This window comes from Oncorhynchus masou, chromosome 1 (genome assembly GCF_036934945.1).
Source record: "Oncorhynchus masou masou isolate Uvic2021 chromosome 1, UVic_Omas_1.1, whole genome shotgun sequence".
NCBI lineage: Eukaryota > Metazoa > Chordata > Actinopteri > Salmoniformes > Salmonidae > Oncorhynchus > Oncorhynchus masou.
In genome coordinates, this window is record NC_088212.1 from 6513850 (window position 1) to 6531483 (window position 17634).

The 17634-nt window shown below is 45.4% G+C and overlaps 1 protein-coding gene across 1 annotated transcript in view; it reads left to right on the forward strand.

Moving 5' to 3' along the window:
• LOC135506014 (anthrax toxin receptor 2-like) overlaps positions 1–17634 on the forward strand; it is a 142286-nt gene that overhangs the window by 35272 nt on the left and 89380 nt on the right. Inside the window, exon 7 of the mRNA XM_064925388.1 lies at positions 1244–1313. Coding sequence (XP_064781460.1) covers positions 1244–1313 — 70 coding nt within the window. The remainder of the gene's footprint in view (positions 1–1243; positions 1314–17634) is intronic.

Genomic DNA, 17634 nt, shown 5'->3' on the forward strand with positions numbered 1-17634 from the left:
CTCTACTCCTCCTATCCCTCCTCTCATCCCCTCTCATCCCCTCTACTCCTCTCTACTCCTCCTAATCTCTGGCCTCCTCCTCCTAATCTCACCCCTCTCATCCCTCTCTACTCCTCTCTCCTCCTCTCTCCTCTCTAGATGGCTCTACTCCTCTCATCCCCTCTCCTAATCCTGGCTGCTCTCCTCTACTCCTCTCTCCTTTCCTCTACCCTCCTCTCATCCCCTCTATCCCCTCTACTCCTCCTAATCTAGATGGCTGCTACCCTCCTCTAGATGGCTCTACTCCTCCTAATCCAGATGGCTCTACTCCTCCTAATCTAGATGGCTCTACTCCTCCTAATCATCCCCTCCTCATCCCCTCTACCCTACTCCTCCTACTCCCTCTCCTCCTCTCCTCTCCCCTCCTATCCCTCCTCTCCTTTCCTCCTCCTCTCACCGCTCCCCTCTCCCATTCTCTCCTCCTTCTCCTTTTCCTTCTCCTCTCACCCCTCTCATCCCCTCTACTCCTCTCTCTACTCCTCTCTCCTTTCCTCTCTACCCCTCTCATCCCCTCTACTCCTCTCTACTCCTCTCCTTTCCTACCCCCCTCTCATCCCCTCTACTCCTCTACTCCTCTTTTTCCTCTACCCCTCTCATCCCCTCTCATCCCCTCTACTCCCTCTCTACTCCTCTCTCCTCTCCTCCCCTCTCATCCCCTCTCATCCCCTCTCTCTACTCCTCTCCTTTCCTCCCCCTCTATCCCCTCTCTCCTCTCTATCATCTCTCCTTTCCTCATCCATCCCCTCTCATCCCCTACTCCTCTCTCTCTCTCTCTCTCCCCCTCTATCCCCTCCCCTCTCATCCCCCCCTCTCATCCCCCTCTACTCCTCTCTCCTCTCTCCTCTCCCCTCTCACCCCTCTCATCCCCTCTCATCCTCTCTACCCCTCTCATCCCCTCTACTCCTCTCTACTCCTCTCTACCCTCCTCTCTCCCTTCTCTACCCCTCTCATCCCCTCTACTCCTCTCTACTCCTCTCTACTCCTCTACCCCTCTCTACCCCTCTCATCCTCTCTACTCCTCTCTCTCCTCTCTACTCCTCTCTCCCTCCTCTACCCCTCTCATCCCCTTTTTTTCCTGATGACAAATGTCTGCCTTTTATAAATCTTTGAAAATGGGTCATGTCTCTGTGTGTCTCTGTGTGTGTGTGTGTGTGTATGTGTGTCAGGTAGTGTACAAGGGGGCTCATTCAATTCTCTTTTCCAGACAGGAAGCCAAGCGTTGTGCAGAACGATTATCTCCTGTGTCCTGCCCCGGTGCTGTATGAGGTCGGACAGTAAGTAGCCAATGGGAAGCTGGTTCTATAAAGTGTGTGTGCGTGCGTGTCTGTGTGTGTGTGTGTGTGTGTGTGTGTGTGTGTGTGTGTGTGTGTGTATGCGTGGGTGTAATCTGTGTGTGTGTGCGTGTGTGTCTACAAAAAAATGTGTGTATGTATGTGTGTGTGTGTGTGTGTGTGTGTGTGTGTGTCAGTGTGTGTGTGTGTGTTGTGATTTATGTGTGTCTTCTAAAAAATCTCGTGTGTGTATCCGCTCTGAAATGTGCGTGTCTGTGTGTGTGTGTGTGTGTGTGTGTGTGTGTGTGTGTCTGTGTCTGTGTCTGTGTCTGTGTCTGTGTCTGTGTCTGTGTCTGTGTGTGTGTGTGTGTCATGTGTGTGTGTCTGTGCGTGTGCGTGTGCGTGTGCGTGTGACGTGTCAGTCTGTGTCTGTGTCTGTGTCTGTGTCTGTGTCTGTAACTGTGTGTGGGTTAACTGTGTGTGTGTGTGTGTGTCTGTGTGTCTGTGTGTGTGTGTGTCTGTGTGTTAACTGGTCTAGTGTGGTTAACTGTAAACTGGGCACGGCAGGGCTATAATAATGGGTTAATGGGTTTAATCAACAGTGGGTTAACCCCTGATAACTGATGCAGTGGTCTAATCCAATCTACAAAAAGTATTAACTATATAGTATGTTACTGGTAGCAGTGGGTTAACTGGAAAACGATTTGGTCCTGAACTGTTATCGAAAGAATCTAAACTCAGAAAGATTATTAACTGGTCCGTAGTTGGTATAATTTATAGGAACAGTGGATTAACTGGTCTCAAAAGTGGTTAACTGGTCTAGTGGGTAACACCATCTCCAATCATCCAACTCTGATTATAATCCAAACTGCTGGTGATAACATGGTCTAGGAACAGTGGGTTAACTGGTCTAGTGCACATGGTATAACTGGTCTGTGGTATTCAAGTTTCACTGTGGACTAGTGGGTTAACTGGTCTAGAGTAACACTGGACCAGGGTCCGTATGGTCTAGGAACAGTGGTTAAGGTCTGCTTATCTCAGAGCAGTTTTGCCTGGAACATCGTTTCATTTTTATTTTTAACTGGCAGGAACAGTTAAGAACAAATTCTTATTTAACTGATGACAGTGCCTACCTGGTCTAGAACAGTGGGTTAACTGGTCTAGGAACAGTGGGTTAACTGGTCTAGGAACAGTGGGTTAACAGTGGGTTAACTGGTCTAGGAACAGTGGTTAACTGGTCTAGTGGTGGGTTAACTGGTCTAGGAACAGTGGGTTAACTGGTCTAGGAACAGTGGGTTAACTGGTCTAGGAACAGTGGGTTAACTGGTCTAGTGGGTTAACTGGTCTAGGAACAGTGGGTTAACTGGTCTAGGAACAGTGGGTTAACTGGTCTAGGAACAGTGGGTTAACTGGTCTAGGAACAGTGGGTTAACTGGTCTAGGAACAGTGGGTTAACTGGTCTAGGAACAGTGGGTTAACTGGTCTAGGAACAGTGGGTTAACTGGTCTAGGAACAGTGGGTTAACTGGTCTAGGAACAGTGGGTTAACTGGTCTAGGAACAGTGGGTTAACTGGTCTAGGAACAGTGGGTTAACTGGTCTAGGAACAGTGGGTTAACTGGTCTAGGAACAGCGGGTTAACTGGTCTAGGAACAGTGGTTAACTGGTCTAGGAACAGCGGGTTAACTGGTCTAGGAACAGTGGTTAACTGGTCTAGGAACAGTGGGTTAACTGGTCTAGGAACAGTGGGTTAACTGGTCTAGGAACAGTGGTTAACTGGTCTAGGAACAGTGGGTTAACTGGTCTAGGAACAGTGGGTTAACTGGTCTAGGAACAGTGGGTTAACTGGTCTAGGAACAGTGGGTTAACTGGTCTAGGAACAGTGGGTTAACTGGTCTAGGAACAGTGGTTAACTGGTCTAGGAACAGTGGGTTAACTGGTCTAGGAACAGAGGGTTAACTGGTCTAGGAACAGTGGGTTAACTGGTCTAGGAACAGAGGGTTAACTGGTCTAGGAACAGTGGGTTAACTGGTCTAGGAACAGTGGGTTAACTGGTCTAGGAACAGTGGGTTAACTGGTCTAGGAACAGAGGGTTAACTGGTCTAGGAACAGTGGGTTAACTGGTCTAGGAACAGTGGGTTAACTGGTCTAGGAACAGTGGGTTAACTGGTCTAGGAACAGTGGGTTAACTGGTCTAGGAACAGCGGGTTAACTGGTCTAGGAACAGTGGGTTAACTGGTCTAGGAACAGTGGGTTAACTGGTCTAGGAACAGTGGTTAACTGGTCTAGGAACAGCTGGTTAACTGGAAACAGCGGGTTAACTGGTCTAGGAACAGAGGGTTAACTGGTCTAGTGGGTTAACTGGTCTAGGAACAGCGGGTTAACTGGTCTAGTGGGTATAACTGGTCTAGGAACAGCGGGTTAACTGGTCTAGGAACAGAGGGTTAACTGGTCTAGGAACAGAGGGTTAACTGGTCTAGGAACAGCGGGTTAACTGGTCTAGGAACAGCGGGTTAACTGGTCTAGGAACAGCGGGTTAACTGGTCTAGGAACAGCAACTGGTCTAGGAACAGTTTAACTGGTCTAGGAACAGAGAGTTAACTGGTCTAGGAACAGAGGGTTAACTGGTCTAGGAACAGCGGGTTAACTGGTCTAGGAACAGCGGGTTAACTGGTCTAGGAACAGTGGGTTAACTGGTCTAGGAACAGTGAGTTAACTGGTCTAGGAACAGTGGGTTAACTGGTCTAGGAACAGTGGGTTAACTGGTCTAGGAACAGCGGGTTAACTGGTCTAGGAACAGCGGGTTAACTGGTCTAGGAACAGTGGGTTAACTGGTCTAGGAACAGCGGGTTAACTGGTCTAGGAACAGTGGGTTAACTGGTCTAGGAACAGTGGGTTAACTGGTCTTGGAACAGCGGGTTAACTGGTCTAGGAACAGTGGGTTAACTGGTCTAGGAACAGTGGTTAACTGGTCTAGGAACAGTGGTTAACTGGTCTAGGAACAGCGGGTTAACTGGTCTAGGAACAGTGGGTTAACTGGTCTAGGAACAGTGGGTTAACTGGTCTAGGAACAGCGGGTTAACTGCCTTGTTCAGGGGCAGAACGACAGATTTTTTTTACCTTGTCAGCTCGGGGGATTCAATTGAACAACCTTTCGGTTACTGACCCAACGCTCTAACCACTAGGCTCCCTGCCATGATGACTAGGAGGGATCCTAGAACAGCGCTCCTACTCTGAAACTCTTTGTGAACATCTGACAGAACCTGAACTTCTCCTGCTCCTGTCATCTGAAGAGTCTTGCTTAATGAACTGTTGGCATGGCAACGGTGACCCATTAAGTAGGTAGACCTGCTAGACGTGGTACAGCGGACCGGGGTTGGCCGGGGTTGACCGGGGCTGGCCGGGGTTGGCCGGGGTTGGCCGGGGCTGGCCGGGGTTGGCCGGGGTTGGCCGGGGTTGGCCGGGGCTGGCCGGGGGGGCTGGCCGGGGCTGGCCGGGGTTGGCCGGGGCTGGCCGGGTTAGGCCGGGGTTGGCCGGTGTTGGCTGGGGTTGGCCGGGGCTGGCCGGGGTTGGCTGGGGTTGGCCGGGGTTGGCCGGGGTTGGCCGGGGTTGGCCGGGGCTGGCCGGGGTTGGCTGGGGCTGGCCGGGTTAGGGCTGGCCGGGGTTGGCTGGGTTTGGCCGGGGTTGGCACATGTGGGTAAACACATCTGGTTAGGGGGCTTAAAGAGACGTGCGACAGATGCAGCGATTCCCTTCTCCACACTCTCTCCATTTAAATAATTCACCGTGCTACTGTGACAAGACCCTTTCCTGCCCATCCCTGCCCCCCTGACCCACTGCATCATGGGAATCATGGAACATCTGAAGGTTCTGTCTCCGACTCCGTCCATCTGTTTGCCTCCGCTTCGTCAGAAGCACCAATGTCAGTGTTGAGCTAGCCTGGGGGGGGATCCGGCTTGTTAGAACGATAGCAGGGGGGGAGGGGGGCTTGTTAGAACGATAGCAGGGGGGAGGGGGAGGCTTGTTAGGGGGGGGGAGGGGGAGGCTTGTTAGAACGATAGCAGGGGGGTCGGCTTGTTAGAACGATAGCAGGGGGGAGGGGGGGGGAGGCTTGTTAGAACGATAGCAGGGGTGGGAGGGGGGTCGGCTTGTTAGAACGATAGCAGGGGGGGGAGGGGGGGAGGCTTGTTAGAACGATAGCAGGGGGGAGGGGGGAGGCTTGTTAGAACGATAGCAGGGGGGAGGGGGGAACGATCGGGGGGGAGGGGGGCTTGTTAGAACGATAGCAGGGGGAGGGGGAGGGGGGGAGGGGGGTCGGCTTGTTAGAACGATAGCAGGGGGGGGAAGGGGGGTCGGCGGCTTGTTAGAACGATAGCAGGGGGAGGGAGAGGCTTGTTAGAACGATAGCAGGGGGAGGAGGGGGAGGCTTGTTAGAACGATAGCAGGGGGAGGGGGGAGGCTTGTTAGAACGATAGCAGGGAGGGGGGAGGCTTGTTAGAACGATAGCAGGGGGGTTGGCTTGTTAGAACGATAGCAGGGGGGAGGGGGGTTGGCTTGTTAGAACGATAGCAGGGGGAGGGGGGAGGCTTGTTAGAACGATAGCAGGGGGAGGGGGTAATGTAGCGGCGTGTTAGAACGATAGCAGGAGGGAGGGGGAGGCTTGTTAGAACGATAGCAGGGGGATGCCTTTGTGTTCTCGGAGGGGGAGGCTTGTTAGAACGATAGCAGGGGGAGGGGGGTTGGCTTGTTAGTACAATAGCAGGGGGAGGGGGGAGGCTTGTTAGAACGATAGCAGGGGGGGTCGGCTTGTTAGAACGATAGTAGGGGAGGAGGGGGTCGGCTTGTTAGAACGATAGCAGGGGGAGGGGGTCGGCTTGTTAGAACGATAGCAGGGGGGTAGCCGGTAAACAGTTTTAGAATGACTATAGAGTATAGCTATCTTTGTGGTCTCTGGTTTTGGTCTACAGCGTGTGTAATGTAGCCCCTATAGATCTCTTTGTGGTCTCTGGTTTTGGTCTACAGCGTGTGTAATGTAGCCCCTATAGATCTCTTTGTGGTCTCTGGTTTTGGTCTGTAGCGTGTGGTCTCTGGTTTTGGTCTGTATGTAGCCCCTATAGATCTCTTTGTGGTCTCTGGTTTTGGTCTACAGCGTGTGTAATGTAGCCCCTATAGATCTCTTTGTGGTCTCTGGTTTTGGTCTACAGCGTGTGTAATGTAGCCCCTATAGATCTCTTTGTGGTCTCTGGTTTTGGTCTGTAGCGTGTGTAATGTAGCCCCTATAGATCTCTTTGTGGTCTCTGGTTTTGGTCTACAGCGTGTGTAATGTAGCCCCTATAGATGCTCTTTTTGGTCTACAGCGTGTGTAATGTAGCCCCTATAGATGCCTTTGTGTTCTCTGGTTTTGGTCTACAGCGTGTGTAATGTAGCCCCTATAGATGCCTTTGTGTTCTCTGGTTTTGGTCTGTAGCGTGTGTAATGTAGCCTCTATAGATCTCTTTGTGGTCTCTGGTTTTGGTCTACAGCGTGTGTAATGTAGCCCCTATAGATCTCTTTGTGGTCTCTGGTTTTGGTCTGTAGCGTGTGTAATGTAGCCTCTATAGATCTCTTTGTGGTCTCTGGTTTTGGTCTACAGCGTGTGTAATGTAGCCCCTATAGATCTCTTTGTGGTCTCTGGTTTTGGTCTACAGCGTGTGTAATGTAGCCCCTATAGATCTCTTTGTGGTCTCTGGTTTTGGTCTGTAGCGTGTGTAATGTAGCCTCTATAGATCTCTTTGTGGTCTCTGGTTTTGGTCTACAGCGTGTGTAATGTAGCCCCTATAGATGCCTTTGTGTCCTCTGGTTTTGGTCTACAGCGTGTGTAATGTAGCCCCTATAGATGCCTTTGTGGTCTCTGGTTTTGGTCTACAGCGTGTGTAATGTAGCCCCTATAGATGCCTTTGTGTTCTCTGGTTTTGGTCTACAGCGTGTGTAAGTAGCCTCTATAGATCTCTTTGTGGTCTCTGGTTTTGGTCTACAGCGTGTGTAATGTAGCCTCTATAGATCTCTTTGTGGTCTCTGGTTTTGGTCTACAGTGTGTGTAATGTAGCCCCTATAGATCTCTTTGTGGTCTCTGGTTTTGGTCTACAGCGTGTGTAATGTAGCCTCTATAGATCTCTTTGTGTCCTCTGGTTTTGGTCTGCAGCGTGTGTAATGTAGCCCTCTTTGTGGTCTCTGGTTTTGGTCTATCGATCTCTTTGTGGTCTCTGGTTTTGGTCTACAGCGTGTGTAATGTAGCCTCTATAGATCTCTTTGTGTCCTCTGGTTTTGGTCTGCAGCGTGTGTAATGTAGCCCCTATCGATCTCTTTGTGGTCTCTGGTTTTGGTCTGCAGCGTGTGTAATGTAGCCCCTATAGATATCTTTGTGGTCTCTGGTTTTGGTCTGCAGCGTGTGTAATGTAGCCTCTATAGATGCCTTTGTGTTCTGTATGTACTGTAAGTGCATTGGCATGTTTCAGGCCCGGAACGAGGGCATTGGTTCCTCCACCTCTCCACCTCTCCACCATATCACCCCATTAGCCCCCCCCACCCACTACTCCCCCACCAATACCTTTCATCAATGCAGCAACATGCTGGTTGTTATGCACCAAGTACTACGCACAGCAAAGACATTAGAAGCAATCCACATATTTGACTGGTTTGATGGTTCAGAGGAAACTAGGAGAAATAACAGGATCATAGTTTCTGTTCTACAAACCCCCCCCCCCCAAAAAAACAGGTCAATAAAGACATGAATATATCTTTCTGTCTGTCCCCTCTTTTTGTGTAACTTCACATGCTATTAAAATGCTGTGACCCTTTAACAAAACAATTAAAACATCAACACATGTGATGATTAGACACGTTTCAAATGGTATTTCCACATGACTCAGACATGTGATTTCCTAATATTTCACATGTGGTTTTCTAATATTTCACATGTCATATTCTAATATTTCACATGTCGTATTCTAATATTTCACATGTCATATTTTAATATTTCACGTCGTATTCTAATATTTCACGTCGTATTCTAATATTTCACGTCATATTCTAATATTTCACATCACATGTCATATTCTAATATTTCACATGTCATATTCTAATATTTCACAGGTCATATTCTAATATTTCACATGTCACATGTCGTATTCTAATATTTCATGTCATATTCTAATATTTCACGTCACATGTCATATTCTAATATTTCACATGTCATATTCTAATATTTCACATGTCACATGTCATATTCTAATATTTCACGTCATATTCTAATATTTCACATGTTACATGTCATATTCTAATATTTCACATGTCACATGTCGTATTCTAATATTTCATGTCATATTCTAATATTTCACATGTCGTATTCTAATATTTCACATGTCATATTCTAATATTTCACGTCATATTCTAATATTACACGTCATATTCTAATATTTCACATGTCATATTCTAATTTTCCACATGTCACATGTCGTATTCTAATATTTCACATGTCACATGTCATATTCTAATATTTCACATGTGCTTTGGTAACCAGTGTGATTAGAACCCAGTCGTCCCACGGGAGAAGCCAATGTCTAAACCATTAGACCAAGAGGGCTGTATCAGTTGTGTATTTATTATCAATTTCTCTGTCTCAGAATATTGACTGTTCAATAAAAAATAAAAAAAGTTTGTTTTTTTGTTTTTAATTTTACCCCTTTTTCTCCCCAATTTCGTGGTATCCAATTGTTTAGTAGCTACTATATTGTCTCATCGCTACAACTCCCGTACGGGCTCGGGAGAGACGGAGGTTGAAAGTCATGCGTCCTCCGATACACAACCCAACCAAGCCGCACTGCTTCTTAACACAGCGCCATCCAACCCGGAAGCCAGCCGCACCAATGTGTCAGAGGAAGTGGCGTTATGTCTGAATAGATGGGAGATGAGAGGGTCGAATTGGGGTTATGTCTGAATAGATGGGAGATGAGAGGGTCGAGTTGGGGTTATGTCTGAATAGATGGGAGATGGGAGGGTCGAGTTGGGGTTATGTCTGAATAGATGGGAGATGGGAGGGTCGAGTTGGGGTTATGTCTGAATAGATGGGAGATGAGAGGGTCGAGTTGGGGTTATGTCTGAATAGATGGGAGATGGGAGGGTTGAGTTGGGGTTATGTCTGAATAGATGGGAGATGAGAGGGTCGAATTGGGGTTATGTCTGAATAGATGAGAGATGAGAGGGTCGAATTGGGGTTATGTCTGAATAGATGGGAGATGAGAGGGTCGAATTGGGGTTATGTCTGAATAGATGGGAGATGGGAGGGTTGAGTTGGGGTTATGTCTGAATAGATGGGAGATGAGAGGGTCGAATTGGGGTTATGTCTGAATAGATGGGAGATGAGAGGGTCGAGTTGGGGTTATGTCTGAATAGATGGGAGATGGGAGGGTTGAGTTGGGGTTATGTCTGAATAGATGGGAGATGAGAGGGTCGAATTGGGGTTATGTCTGAATAGATGGGAGATGAGAGGGTCGAGTTGGGGTTATGTCTGAATCGATGAGAGGGTTGAGTTGGGGTTATGTCTGAATAGATGGGAGATGAGAGGGTCGAGTTGGGGTTATGTCTGAATAGATGAGAGGGTCGAGTTGGGGTTATGTCTGAATAGATGGGAGGGTTGAGTTGGGGTTATGTCTGAATAGATGAGAGGGTTGAGTTGGGGTTATGTCTGAATAGATGGGAGATGAGAGGGTCGAGTTGGGGTTATGTCTGAATAGATGGGAGATGAGAGGGTCGAGTTGGGGTTATGTCTGAATAGATGGGAGATGAGAGGGTCGAGTTGGGGTTATGTCTGAATAGATGGGAGATGGGAGGGTCGAGTTGGGGTTATGTCTGAATAGATGGGAGATGAGAGGGTCGAGTTGGGGTTATGTCTGAATAGATGGGAGATGAGAGGGTCGAATTGGGGTTATGTCTGAATAGATGGGAGATGAGAGGGTCGAGTTGGGGTTATGTCTGAATAGATGGGAGATGAGAGGGTCGAATTGGGGTTATGTCTGAATAGATGGGAGATGAGAAGGTCGAATTGGGGTTATGTCTGAATAGATGGGAGATGAGAGGGTCGAGTTGGGGTTATGTCTGAATAGATGGGAGGGTTGAGTTGGGGTTATGTCTGAATAGATGGGAGATGAGAGGGTTGAGTTGGGGTTATGTCTGAATAGATGGGAGATGAGAGGGTCGAGTTGGGGTTATGTCTGAATAGATGGGAGATGAGAGGGTCGAGTTGGGGTTATGTCTGAATAGATGGGAGATGGGAGGGTCGAGTTGGGGTTATGTCTGAATAGATGGGAGATGAGAGGGTCGAGTTGGGGTTATGTCTGAATAGATGGGAGATGAGAGGGTCGAATTGGGGTTATGTCTGAATAGATGGGAGATGAGAGGGTTGAGTTGGGGTTATGTCTGAATAGATGGGAGATGAGAGGGTCGAGTTGGGGTTATGTCTGAATAGATGGGAGATGAGAGGGTCGAATTGGGGTTATGTCTGAATAGATGGGAGATGAGAGGGTCGAGTTGGGGTTATGTCTGAATAGATGGGAGATGAGAGGGTCGAGTTGGGGTTATGTCTGAATAGATGAGAGGGTTGAGTTGGGGTTATGTCTGAATAGATGGGAGATGAGAGGGTCGAATTGGGGTTATGTCTGAATAGATGGGAGATGAGAGGGTTGAGTTGGGGTTATGTCTGAATAGATGAGAGGGTTGAGTTGGGGTTATGTCTGAATAGATGGGAGATGAGAGGGTCGAGTTGGGGTTATGTCTGAATAGATGGGAGATGAGAGGGTCGAATTGGGGTTATGTCTGAATAGATGGGAGATGAGAGGGTCGAGTTGGGGTTATGTCTGAATAGATGAGAGGGTTGAGTTGGGGTTATGTCTGAATAGATGGGAGATGAGAGGGTCGAGTTGGGGTTATGTCTGAATAGATGGGAGATGAGAGGGTCGAGTTGGGGTTATGTCTGAATAGATGGGAGATGAGAGGGTCGAATTGGGGTTATGTCTGAATAGATGGGAGATGAGAGGGTCGAGTTGGGGTTATGTCTGAATAGATGAGAGGGTTGAGTTGGGGTTATGTCTGAATAGATGGGAGATGAGAGGGTTGAGTTGGGGTTATGTCTGAATAGATGAGAGGGTCGAGTTGGGGTTATGTCTGAATAGATGGGAGATGAGAGGGTCGAATTGGGGTTATGTCTGAATAGATGGGAGATGAGAGGGTTGAGTTGGGGTTATGTCTGAATAGATGGGAGATGAGAGGCACTCCAGGCAGGCTAAAGTAAACACTCAAAGTATTTGAAAGATTTCAACTAGTATTTGAACCCGGGTCTGGTCATTGGAGATCTCTGAACTGGGATGTGGAAACTTGTCTCTCTCCACTCTAGTGGGCTTCTTGTCGAGCGGCTTCTGTCGGAGTGCCTCGTCGTTCGAAGTGACGCTAAGCGCTAGTGATGCGACACAGCTGGACCAGCTGACATCGGAGCCACTAATGGCTTTCCAACATTTCCTTAAAGACGGGGGAAATTTAGGAGGGTGAATTATTCAGGGTTAAACATATTGCGAGGAGGCCTGTCACTAGGTTGTGGAAACATCACTCTGCAGAAGGACGTGTCACAGACACAGCCCCTCCTTAAACAAATCCAATTGTATTAGAAACATGCGCCGAACACAACAGGTGTAGTAGACCTGACAGTGAAATGCTGAATACAACAGGTGTAGTAGACCTCACAGTGAAATGCTGTATACAACAGGAGTAGTAGACCTGACAGTGAAATGCTGAATACAACAGGTGTAGTAGATCTGACAGTGAAATGCTGAATACAACAGGTGTAGTAGACCTTACAGTGAAATGCTGAATACAACAGGTGTAGTAGACCTGACAGTGAAATGCTGAATACAACAGGTGTAGTAGACCGTACAGTGAAATGATGAATACAACAGGTGTAGTAGACCTGACAGTGAAATGCTGAATACAACAGATGTAGTAGACCTCACAGTGAAATGCTGTATACAACAGGAGTAGTAGACCTGACAGTGAAATGCTGAATACAACAGGTGTAGTAGACCTGACAGTGAAATGCTGAATACAACAGGTGTAGTAGACCTTACAGTGAAATGCTGAATACAACAGGTGTAGTAGACCTTACAGTGAAATGCTGAATACAACAGGTGTAGTAGACCTTACAGTGAAATGCTGAATACAACAGGTGTAGTAGACCTTACAGTGAAATGCCGAATACAACAGGTGTAGTAGACCTTAGAGTGAAATGCCGAATACAACAGGTGTAGTAGACCTGACAGTGAAATGCTGAATACAACAGGTGTAGTAGACCTGACAGTGAAATGCTGAATTACAACAGGTGTAGTAGACCTCACAGTGAAATGATGAATTACAACAGGTGTAGTAGACCTCACAGTGAAATGCTGAATACAACAGGTGTAGTAGACCTCACAGTGAAATGCTGAATTACAACAGGTGTAGTAGACCTAACAGTGAAATGCTGAATTACAACAGGTGTAGTAGACCTAACAGTGAAATGATGAATATAACAGATGTAGTAGACCTTACAGTGAAATGCTGAATACAACAGGTGTAGTAGACCTTACAGTGAAATGCTGAATACAACAGGTGTAGTAGACCTTACAGTGAAATGCTGAATACAACAGGTGTAGTAGACCTTACAGTGAAATGCCGAATACAACAGGTGTAGTAGACCTTAGAGTGAAATGCCGAATACAACAGGTGTAGTAGACCTGACAGTGAAATGCTGAATACAACAGGTGTAGTAGACCTGACAGTGAAATGCTGAATTACAACAGGTGTAGTAGACCTCACAGTGAAATGATGAATTACAACAGGTGTAGTAGACCTAACAGTGAAATGCTGAATTACAACAGGTGTAGTAGACCTAACAGTGAAATGATGAATATAACAGATGTAGTAGACCTTACAGTGAAATGATGAATACAGCAGGTGTAGTAGACCTCACAGTGAAATGCTGAATACAACAGGTGTCGTAGACCTTACAGTGAAATGCTGAATACAACAGGTGTAGTAGACCTTACAGTGAAATGCTGAATACAACAGATGTAGTAGACCTTACAGTGAAATGATGAATATAACAGATGTAGTAGACCTCACAGTGAAATGCTGAATTACAACAGGTGTAGTAGACCTAACAGTGAAATGCTGAATTACAACAGGTGTAGAGGACCTGACAGTGAAAAGCTGAATACAACAGGTGTAGTAGACCTTACAGTGAAATGATGAATATAACAGATGTAGTAGACCTCACAGTGAAATGATGAATACAACAGGTGTAGTAGACCGTACAGTGAAATGCTGAATATAACAGGTGTAATAGATCTGACAGTGAAATGCTGAATACAACAGGTGTAGTAGACCTTACAGTGAAATGCTGAATACAACAGGTGTAGTAGACCTCACAGTGAAATGATGAATACAACAGGTGTAGTAGACCGTACAGTGAAATGCTGAATATAACAGGTGTAATAGATCTGACAGTGAAATGCTGAATACAACAGGTGTAGTAGACCTTACAGTGAAATGCTGAATACAACAGGTGTAGTAGACCTGACAGTGAAATGCTGAATACAACAGGTGTAGTAGACCTCACAGTGAAATGATGAATACAACAGGTGTAGTAGACCTTACAGTGAAATGCTGACTACAACAGGTGTAGTAGACCTGACAGTGAAATGCTGAATACAACAGGTGTAGTAGACCTTACAGTGAAATGATGAATACAGCAGGTGTAGTAGACCTCACAGTGAAATGCTGAATACAACAGGTGTCGTAGACCTTACAGTGAAATGCTGAATACAACAGGTGTAGTAGACCTTACAGTGAAATGCTGAATACAACAGATGTAGTAGACCTCACAGTGAAATGCTGAATACAACAGGTGTAGTAGACCTTACAGTGAAATGATGAATATAACAGATGTAGTAGACCTCACAGTGAAATGCTGAATTACAACAGGTGTAGTAGACCTAACAGTGAAATGCTGAATTACAACAGGTGTAGAGGACCTGACAGTGAAAAGCTGAATACAACAGGTGTAGTAGACCTTACAGTGAAATGATGAATATAACAGATGTAGTAGACCTCACAGTGAAATGATGAATACAACAGGTGTAGTAGACCGTACAGTGAAATGCTGAATATAACAGGTGTAATAGATCTGACAGTGAAATGCTGAATACAACAGGTGTAGTAGACCTTACAGTGAAATGCTGAATACAACAGGTGTAGTAGACCTCACAGTGAAATGATGAATACAACAGGTGTAGTAGACCGTACAGTGAAATGCTGAATATAACAGGTGTAATAGATCTGACAGTGAAATGCTGAATACAACAGGTGTAGTAGACCTTACAGTGAAATGCTGAATACAACAGGTGTAGTAGACCTGACAGTGAAATGCTGAATACAACAGGTGTAGTAGACCTCACAGTGAAATGATGAATACAACAGGTGTAGTAGACCTTACAGTGAAATGCTGACTACAACAGGTGTAGTAGACCTGACAGTGAAATGCTGAATACAACAGATGTAGTAGACCTTACAGTAAAATGCTGTATACAACAGGAGTAGTAGACCTCACAGTGAAATGATGAATACAACAGGTGTAGTAGACCTGACAGTGAAATGCTGAATACAACAGATGTAGTAGACCTCACAGTGAAATGCTGTATACAACAGGAGTAGTAGACCTGACAGTGAAATGCTGAATACAACAGGTGTAGTAGACCTGACAGTGAAATGCTGAATACAACATGTGTAGTAGACCTTACAGTGAAATGCTGAATACAACAGGTGTAGTAGACCTAACAGTGAAATGCTGAATTACAACAGGTGTAGAGGACCTGACAGTGAAAAGCTGAATACAACAGGTGTAGTAGACCTTACAGTGAAATGATGAATATAACAGATGTAGTAGACCTCACAGTGAAATGATGAATACAACAGGTGTAGTAGACCGTACAGTGAAATGCTGAATATAACAGATGTAGTAGACCTTACAGTGAAATGCTGAATACAACAGATGTAGTAGACCTCACAGTGAAATGCTGAATACAACAGATGTAGTAGACCTCACAGTGAAATGCTGAATATAACAGGTGTAGTAGACCTTACAGTGAAATGATGAATACAACAGATGCAGTAGACCTTACAGTGAAATGATGAATACAACAGGTGTAGTAGACCTTACAGTGAAATGCTGAATACAACAGATGTAGTAGACCTTACAGTGAAATGATGAATACAACAGGTGTAGTAGACCTTACAGTGAAAAGCTGAATACAACAGGTGTAGTAGACCTTACAGTGAAATGCTGAATACAACAGGTGTAGTAGACCTAACAGTGAAATGCTGAATTACAACAGGTGTAGTAGACCTCACAGTAAAATGCTGAATACAACAGGTGTAGTAGACCTTACAGTGAAATGCTGAATTACAACAGGTGTAGTAGACCTGACAGTGAAATGCTGAATACAACAGGTGTAGTAGACCTAACAGTGAAATGCTGAATTACAACAGGTGTAGTAGACCTGACAGTGAAAAGCTGAATACAACAGGTGTAGTAGACCTTACAGTGAAATGATGAATATAACAGATGTAGTAGACCTCACAGTGAAATGATGAATACAACAGGTGTAGTAGACCGTACAGTGAAATGCTGAATATAACAGATGTAGTAGACCTTACAGTGAAATGCTGAATACAACAGGTGTATTAGACCTCACAGTGAAATGCTGAATACAACAGGTGTAGTAGACCTCACAGTGAAATGCTGAATTACAACAGGTGTAGTAGACCTAACAGTGAAATGCTGAATTACAACAGGTGTAGTAGACCTGACAGTGAAAAGCTGAATACAACATGTGTAGTAGACCTTACAGTGAAATGATGAATACAACAGGTGTAGTAGACCTTACAGTGAAATGATGAATACAACAGGTGTACTAGACCTAACAGTGAAATGCTGAATTACAACAGGTGTAGTAGACCTAACAGTGAAATGCTGAATTACAACAGGTGTAGTAGACCTGACAGTGAAAAGCTGAATACAACAGGTGTAGTAGACCTTACAGTGAAATGATGAATATAACAGATGTAGTAGACCTCACAGTGAAATGATGAATACAACAGGTGTAGTAGACCTTGCAAATGAAATGCTGAATACAACAGATGTAGTAGACCTTACAGTGAAATGATGAATATAACAGATGTAGTAGACCTCACAGTGAAATGATGAATTACAACAGGTGTAGTAGAACTAACAGTGAAATGCTGAATTACAACAGGTGTAGTAGACCTAACAGTGAAATGCTGAATACAACAGGTGTAGTAGACCTTACAGTGAAATGATGAATATAACAGATGTAGTAGACCTCACAGTGAAATGATGAATACAACAGGTGTAGTAGACCGTACAGTGAAATGCTGAATATAACAGATGTAGTAGACCTTACAGTGAAATGCCGAATACAACAGATGTAGTAGACCTCACAGTGAAATGCTGAATACAACAGATGTAGTAGACCTCACAGTGAAATGCTGAATATAACAGGTGTAGTAGACCTTACAGTGAAATGATGAATACAACAGGTGTAGTAGACCTTACAGTGAAATGATGAATACAACAGGTGTAGTAGACCTTACAGTGAAATGCTGAATACAACAGGTGTAGTAGACCTTACAGTGAAATGCTGAATACAACAGATGTAGTAGACCTCACAGTGAAATGCTGAATATAACAGGTGTAGTAGACCTGACAGTGAAAAGCTGAATACAACAGGTGTAGTAGACCTTACAGTGAAATGATGAATACAACAGGTGTAGTAGACCTTACAGTGAAATGCTGAATACAACAGGTGTAGTAGACCTTACAGTGAAATGCTGAATACAACAGGTGTAGTAGACCTCACAGTGAAATGCTGAATACAACAGGTGTAGTAGACCTCACAGTGAAATGCTGAATACAACAGGTGTAGTAGACCTTACAGTGAAATGCTGAATACAACAGGTGTAGTAGACCTTACAGTGAAATGCTGAATACAACAGGTGTAGTAGACCTTACAGTGAAATGCTGAATACAACAGGTGTAGTAGACCTTACAGTGAAATGCTGAATACAACAGGTGTAGTAGACCTCACAGTGAAATGCTGAATACAACAGGTGTAGTAGACCTTACAGTGAAATGCTGAATACAACAGGTGTAGTAGACCTCACAGTGAAATGCTGAATATAACAGGT